Consider the following 8,842-nt stretch of genomic DNA (forward strand, 5'->3'; position numbering starts at 1 on the left):
TAACATATCAAGACTCTTGGTGCGCAACAATAAAAAAAATTCTCCATGGTTCACAGGCAATGAGGCCTACTTCTGACTGTAATCTGATTTTTAAGGTGGCTTTGTGAATTTTTTCTTTCTTTTAGCCACTGTCATTTTCTTCATCTCAATAGGAAAGTATCTTCTGGCATATACACTTATAAAAACACTATTCTGGAACATTACTTCGCTCTGGAACAGGTACTCTAGAATATAGTGCCTTCAATTATTTTCATGTTAATCGTCATTATATATGCTCTTACATGCTTTTAAGAACTATTTTCTCACTTCTCTAACCTAATGTTCTTATAAGCATTAGTTATATAACCTGGCATCATCTCGTCTGTGAATTTTTTCCCAAAATTCTAGAAATAGTATCCCAACTTAATAAAATAGTGCCAGATTGATTTTTTAGATCTCTCCTAGTTTACATCAAGATTTTTAAAAGTTCAGTTTCTAACCCCCTGTCTCAATGACTAAGCTTACTTCAATGTACCTATAACCACATAAGCCAATTACAATGTGCTAAATGTTATTCACTTCTGTCTATGTAATTACAGTATTTGTATCACTACGGGTTAATCAGCACAACTAAAACTGGACAAGTTGGTTTTAAAGCTTTGTCTTTGAATTAACTGCTTATGTGCAGTCATGTAACTTCAAGCATCCCGAACAGTGGAAAATTGAGCACCAGGTGAAATACAGACAGGTAGATACAGATTAAAAAAACATGATGAAGAAAGTTGTAAAAAAGTAAATACCACACAGATATAGAAAAACAGTATTAAGTTGTAATGCAAGCAGTAATTTCTGTCGGTTTCAAGATAACACAAGTCTTTAGAACACAAGATAACACAGGTCTTTAGAAACACATCCTAGTTCAGTGTTTAATAAAATAAAAGCTGTTTAAAGAAAGGTCTGTTCTCCAAGACAGGACAGTCAGTGTAGCTATCCGCCTGAATTTCTGTCGATGTCCCAACAGATGGCTGGAAATGTAAAATATGGCCAGTGAACCTCATGCAAGAGACTCTGAGGGAGAACCACCAGCCAGCAGGTTTCCTTTCCAGCTAAATCCTCTTGCACTTACACAGCGAATTTGCTTGTTCCTTTTCCAGCAGTCCATAACGAACGGAAATAGATAATTTTTCCAGCAGATCTCAGGAAGAGTCATCACAGCCAATAGCAAATACACACAAACTAGTAGAGACCATAAGCAAAATAACCCACTTGGAAGTCTTTTAAAATAGAAATAAATTAATTTTATTTTTTATTTGAACCCCTAACTGCCATCTCTCAAAAAGCTAGCTTGCTAAATTTTTTTCTGTTTACACATTAGCTGAAATAGAAACATTCCCAGAAAATGCACTTTAATAATGTGAACCGAAAAAGCAATGCATTAATTTAAATAACAAAAAGATAGAATTTTCATCAGAAACTTCACTTTGTACTACTGATTATAAAATGAGTACACTACACATACTCAGATGAGCTCATACGCACCAACCTATGCCCAAGTTAACCCAAGCTAAACTGAGACAGTAGAGCACTTACACTGCAATATCTGAGCACATGATTCACTATTCCACAGTGAAGGGGAAAAAAAGGTCAAATAATTTGTATTTTACTATGCACAATAGCACAAAGCCAAGTGAATACACTGTTATCTAAGTCTGCATACAATCTTTCACTAACTTGCTCGTGTCATTTCCTACTTTGAATACAAGACAAGCTTCTTTAAAGAGCAAGGCCCCTGGTAAGAAGAGCAGTCACATTGCATTCATCCACTCATCTCTTTTCCCCTTAGTTAAGGCAGATGCAGATTTTTAAGAATTCAGCGATCAATTCTGTTTTAAAAGCCAGCCACAAAACAGAAAGTGATAGCGCAACTCTGATTTCAAACACAATGAAGCTACTGCTTAGTCTGAGAATGGAAGAAAGCAGGTCTCATTCCTGAAGACACAGTTCACATGTCTGGCTCACAACATTTGTTTCACGCTTCAGAAGATGATGCAACTGTTTGAAGGTTACTTTTATGGAGTTTGGACTAATTGGATATATTGTGTAAGAGACATCTCCTTGTAATAAAACTATAAAAACATACCTAGAAACAAGTAAGCTCACTGAAAGCAATTCTTACTACATCTAGCAGTTTGCTTCGATTTAGTTAAGTTTTTTGAAACATCTTTATTTGCATACGCTTATTCTGTACTCTGCCTGTATTTCCACCTTACAGAAATTTAGATTTTCCTTCACTTCAGCTAAAGCAATTTTAATTTTAAGCTGACTTTTTTTTGTAATAATAGTTTTAAAGGTTACCTGTCATTCATGAAAACACCCAATTTCATATGGTAGCAATAAATATCATAAAACTTCACTTTAAAAAAACACACCAAATACTACTTTAAAAGTTGCTAGATGCTTTAAAATATCTATTAAAAACACTTGCTTTAAGCTAGTGCTTTACTTTTAAACACTTCAATAATTTCACTTCTTCCTTCAATGACATGTAATTGGTGGCTCCAAAATGCTTCTCAGGAAACAATATCAAATTCTGTTTTTTCAAGAAGATTTCATAAGGGTGTATGAATGACAATGCTTACTTTAAAATAACCTTTTTTATTAAAAAAAAAGAGAAATAATTCTCTCATGTGGAGGAAGACTTTAGCACACATTATTTTTAAGTCAATTAGAACAATACTCCTGACATGCATGGGAACGTCCCCAACATATGCAAACAGCATCCTTTTTATCTGACTTCAGGCTCTACAAATTTTTATTCTTTATAATGATAGTAATTTTAAATTTTCAATTTTCAAAATGCTGTATTAGGTTATACCTCTATAAATTTGTTATTATTGAGGTTGTACAGACAGAAAAATAAGCTGAGCTAGCCTCAGCAAGATATCCTGTCCTGCAATGACAAAGAGGTAAAGCAACAGCCCCTCTAAACTACTCTTAAATCCTCATTACACCTCAGTTCTCAATTTTTACATTAGAACCTTCTACTTGCAGCAGTAAGTTTTACTACTCATGTAGCACCATAAACTGATGTATGCATAGATAACATTTACTTATTGGAATTCTAACCTTTTCAGCAAACAGAAATATTTATTACGGAGTTTACAAGAAAAGACCATCAGTTCATAGATTCTGCAGCCTCAGGAGAACAACATATTAACTGACAATAGCTGTAACTATCACCATTAACATCAGCCCTTCCAAACTTGCACTCTTCCCAAACGAGCCACTGAACGGATGCACAAAACCCACTTACTCAAAAAAGTGGAATATGCTGACACGGTGCAAAGACCTACTTAAAAGGCACAGACAGGCTGATAAATGACCTTAATAAATCTATACAGAGAGCATGAAATTTCCTCTGTGCTGTAGAAAAGAGAAAGGAGAATGAGATTTTCAGAGTTTCCAAAAAACTCTACAGAACAGGAAGACAACAACACCAGAGAGACACCCCCCACCATCTAAAAGTCTTGCTGGCAATGTGAATGCCATCAGCCAAGAACTACAGATTATGCTCTGTGGACACCGCTCAGTTTTCAATCCTTATTCCTACCTTGCTACCTGCTACAGAGGATGCTTTGTATTACTCAACCAATGTCATGTCACAGAAACAGTGGTCTGCTAAGTGACAGAGTTCTGCTCCCCTCCCTCCCCTCCAAACCTTTATTTTTCAGTCGCTTACCAGGGTGGAACCACATGACTTTACAAAACAACAAAGGAACTTGGACAATGCATTAATTTAGATTTAGCTTGCAACTTGGCTAAGACTAAATTACAACTGGAGAGAAGAACCACTGGAAAGGGAGGTGCACAGTATCTTCACCTCCTCTATGGTCACATGGCAACTGTCTGCTGTAAACAGCCATTAAGCCTGGAGAACAAGCAAAAGACCACCAAGATAATGCTTAATCTGCTATCATACAAAGTCTATAAATCAAATGACTGAAGGTCAAGAAAAGTTAGGAGAAGCCTAATGTTAAAGACCTAGTGTTAATTAAGTGGCAGTAATGCTACTTACTGATTGTTTAGCAAAGCAGTTTGCTGACTTACCACATGGAACACAGACCAGCAGGAAAATGCTGGCCGCAATTTCTGATAAAGCCAGAAAACAAATGGGTGGAGAAGAACAACTGCAAGTTTTGAAAGAAGATAAAACATAGAGCAAGAAGGGTGAAACAAAATAGGAGAATCCCAGTTTCAAGGAAAAACCTGAAAACATTATTAAGAAATTAAAGGTGCAAGCAGACACATGGAAATTAGATACACTTTACCTACCCAAAATACTTCGGAAGCAGCCACCCCTTAGAAGTAAATAATGTCTGCTCAGACTTTTTCAGAAACTGCTATAATGACTCAGGTTGACAGCTTGCGCAACACATCACAATTTTACCCAATAATTCCAAACCCTGAGGCTTGGAACACATTTTGAAGAGACATCTAAATTTACTTTTAAGATTGAAAATATCCTGCATGGAATGGTTTGGGTTGGAAAGGGCCTTAAAGATCATCTAGTTCCAACCGCCTGCCATGGGCAGGGACACCTCTCTCCCACCAGCCCAGGTTGCTGCAAGCCCCATCCAGTCTGGCCTTGAACACTTCCAGGAAGGGGGCAGCCACAGCTTCTCTGGGCAACCTGTTCCAGTGTCTCACCACTCTCACAGGAAAGAATTTCTTTCTAACACCTAATTTAAACCTACTCTCTTTCAGTTTAAAACTGTTATCCCTTGTTTTATCACTACACTCCTCGATAAAGAGTCCCTCCCCATCTTTCCTGTAGGGCTCCTTTAAGAAATGGAAGGCCACTATGAGGTCTCTTCAGAGCCTCCTCTTCTCCAGGTTAAATAGCCCCAACTCTCTCAATCTGTCTTCATAGGGGAAGTGTTCCAGTCCTCTGATCAGCACTGTGGCCCTCCTTGGCCCTCCAAGAGGTCCATGTATTTCCCGTGCTGGGAGACCCAGAGCTGAATGCTGCACTCCAGGTGAGGTCTCATGAGAGCAGAGCGGAGGGGCAGAATCACCTCCCTTGACTTTCTGGACACGTTTGTTTTGATGCAGCCCAGGATGTAGTTGACTTTCTGCCAGCTCATGTTCAGTTTTTCACCCATCAACACCCCCACGTCTTTCTCCAAAGGGCTAGTCCCAATCCACTCATCATCTAGCCTGTATTTGCAGTGGGGATTACCTCAATCCACGTGCACGACCTTGCACTTAGCCTTGCTGAACTTCATGAGGTTGGCACAGACCCACTTTTCCAGCCTGTCAAGGTTCCTCTAGATGGCATCCCTTCCCTCCAGTATGTTGACTGCACCACACAACTTGGCATTGTTGGCAAATTTACTGAGGGTGCACTCAATCCCGACAAAGACAGTAAGCAGCACTGGTCCCAATACCGACCCCTGAGGAACGCCACTTATCACTGGTCTCCAGTTGGACATCTAGCCATTCACTGCAATGCTCTGAGCACAACCATCCAGCCAATTCCTTATCCACCAAGTGGCCTATCTGTCAAATCCATGGCTCTCCAGTTTAGATACGAGGATGTCATGTGGGACAGTGTCAAATGCTTTGAACATCACTAAACTGCCCCCTAACTAAGTCAATTATCTTCATTCAAAACCACCTCTCATTTCTACTTTGACATGCCTGGCACCAAGTTACAACACAAATATGCACACCTTTGCTAGACTAAATGGCCCTTCAGCATTAGAATTTCTTTCTCCCAGTACAGGAACTTCTAACGCACAATTAAATCCTGATAAATAAATAAACTTTTTATTCAATTTCTGAGTTCCTTACTCTGATGTCTTTTTCTCTAGGGAAATTCAATTTAATCAGAAGAAGAATTCATGGGACTCGTGAAGCACTAGAACTCTGATCCCATTCTTTCTGATGAACTCGAAGAGCTTTTTTCAGTCTTTTCTTCATCAGATAATCAGAATTGTTTTGGTTAGAAAATACTTTTTTAAGATCATGATATTTGGCAGTACTAATCAGCAGATTAAATTCACCTGTGAAGATGCAGCTCTGTCAACGAAAACAATTTTTCCTTCAGCATCAGACATAATGAGGTTTCCTCAAAATAAGGAATTTATTAATCTTTCAATTATTTTGGAAGATAGAGATTAGCAAAAGATACTTGGGCAGATCATGACCTAGTTAAACTATATGAAAGGCAACCAACAGAGTGTATGATAACATAACATATAAAAGTTCTCCACACACCTTCCTTTTATTTAGGAGCAACAACTTAGAGGGCAAGAAGTGTCTCAGTGCTTTCTATCACCAAATTAGAGGTGGAATACCTGAGTGCAAGGGTCTCACTAGAAAACAGACATTTCTGCCCATTGATGTCTCCACAGACTGAAGTTACACACAGGTCCAGAACACCAAAGCAAACATACCCATGAGAATCAAGTACTCCAAGTCCCCTGATGCAAGAAAGGTAGAACCAAACTTCACGACATTCAGTATCCAGATCCATCAGTACTTTTCCACACGTATGAGTTACACAGATTGTTAAGTATTACTTTGTATATTAATGTCAAGTACAATCCAATTTATTGTCATATTACAAGCAGCTAGCAAAGAAGGAAACCAATGGCTACGCTATCTTTTCCATGAAAGATGGTACACAAATACTCCTAATGAAACAAGAATGAAAACTAGCCTACGTAATGCATGAATACAGACACAATGAATGGCCAACAGGGACTTTTTTTTGTTCTGTAATCACATTTCTTTAGCGATGCAGCATTATATAAAACTTTCCGGATCTAATTACAACTCCACTTTTATCTAAATTGTATCTAAACTACTACCATAGCACTGATTTCACTACGGAGTTAAGCAGAAACCCAGAATTCTCCTGTCTTTCGGATATTCCCATTGGTTGCGCAAAGTTATGAGAACTTCCAACCAAGATCACAAAGGAAACTAAAAACACAGCGACAGAGCAATCTGGGGGGAATGGACCTTAAGATGTCATCTAGCTCAACCCTCTGCTGAAGTACAGTGAACGGTGAATTTGGAAAATGTCACTTAGGCTTTCCTTTAGCTGAGCCTTGAAAACCTCCAAGGCCAGAGATTTCACAACCTCTCTAAGGAATCTGCACAAAGGAGACTAAAAACACAGAGACAGAGCAATCTGGAGGGGAATGGACCTTAAGATGTCATCTAGCTCAACCCTCTGCTGAAGCACAGTGAACGGTGAATTTGGATAATGTCACTTAGGCTTTCCTTTAGCTGAGCCTTGAAAACCTCCAAGGCCAGAGATTTCACAACCTCTCTAAGGAATCTGTTTCAATGCCTGACTGTCCTTATGGTGAAATATGTTCCTACTCTGTCAAGCCAGAACACTGCAGTGATCCTGACTGGAATACCACAATACATCGAGGAGTTAGTGATCCATGTAAGAGCTAACCTGCATAGGCCCATGCCTGCGCCGCGCTGCATGTACAGGCTGGCTTTTGTGCTGTGCTGCACACAGCCTCTGCTGCAGGATGAGCTCAGCCAGCTCTCTGGAACAGAGGAGACTGCGTGCAGCTCCCACTTGGTACTAGCAATTACATCACCTGGGTGGCCTTGCCTTTATGTTAAAGTGGAGCTAGAAGTTCTCATGTGAGAAGCCTTTCCGCTTGACAGTAGAAATTATGAATAGAGTTGTTTTCTTATAAGGAAACCAAGTGATAGCTCAAAAGGTCAACATGGGCTAACTCTTTCTATGGACGGGGTCTGCACAGTTTGTGCACATGGGCTGGAGGAGGCCTGTTTGATGCTGCACAACTTGGGGTTCCCAGCATCAGAACAGATTTTCAATGCTCTTTTAACGTATCTGAGTGTTTTTCTTACTAGGATCACCATAGACCAGCACATCAGTGCAACGAAACTTTCCCTGTTTCACTTTACGACCACCATCTCTAAGGCCTCTGGCAGGCATCTCTGCAAAGAGTCTGGCTCCATTTTCTTCATAATCTCTATTTTGATATTGACAGCTTGCCACAAGGTGCCTCCAAAACCTCATCTCCAGGCAGATTTGAGTCCCTCAGCTTCTCTTCATAGGTCATGTGCATCCTTCCAGCAGGACGGCAGAGTGTAAAACTGGATGCAGTGGTTTAGGTGTGGTCTATGAAGTGCTGAGTAAACAGGAATAATCACTTTGTTCAGCCTAGTGGCTACACTCCTGTGTTCTGCCAGGGTACATTGCTGACTCATGTATAGCATTTCCAGCCTGTATCCCCTGCAAGTGGTTATTCTGTCCCACATGAAGGCGTTTCCATTTGTCCTTTTTGGACATCATGAAGGTCCTGCCAGCGCACTGCTCTGTCTTGTTTAGATATCTCTGAAACAAAACTCTGCCCTTGACTGCTCCCCACATTTGGTACACTCCAGCTCCAGATCAGTGACAAAGATATTAAGCAGGACACGTCCCAGAATAGATCCAGGAGGAACTCCTTGTAACCAGCCTCCAAGGCAGAGTACAAACCACTGCTGGGAACTAAACCAAAACCAAACACCCTGCAGTTTATCTAGTTGCCTGGATAGTTCTTATCTATAGATTCCACCTGCAAATATTCATACAGTATTTTGGTGTAAATCACTCATTCATTAAGACTTTTTCTATATTGCTAGATGATTTTGTATCTATTTACAACCTTCAAATAAACAGTTTTTAAATTCATACCACATCAACATCTCAAACGAGGGACCCAAAAGTCCCCCAGGGAAAGTAGATGTCATGAAAAACAGAAGATACTGATATAAAGAAATCAACTATCATCTTCAATCTGAGCCAGACATTTTTAGTCTG

General features: G+C 39.6%; 1 protein-coding gene across 1 annotated transcript in view; it reads right to left on the reverse strand.

Moving 5' to 3' along the window:
* The window catches only part of TMEM131 (transmembrane protein 131), a 93,618-nt gene extending 85,646 nt beyond the window's left edge, over nucleotides 1–7,972 (reverse strand). The window contains 1 exon segment of the mRNA XM_009866088.1: nucleotides 7,885–7,972. Coding sequence (XP_009864390.1) covers nucleotides 7,885–7,972 — 88 coding nt within the window.
* Nucleotides 7,973–8,842: the final 870 nt, after the last annotated feature.

Source organism: Apaloderma vittatum, unplaced genomic scaffold (assembly GCF_000703405.1).
Source record: "Apaloderma vittatum isolate BGI_N311 unplaced genomic scaffold, ASM70340v1 scaffold543, whole genome shotgun sequence".
NCBI lineage: Eukaryota > Metazoa > Chordata > Aves > Trogoniformes > Trogonidae > Apaloderma > Apaloderma vittatum.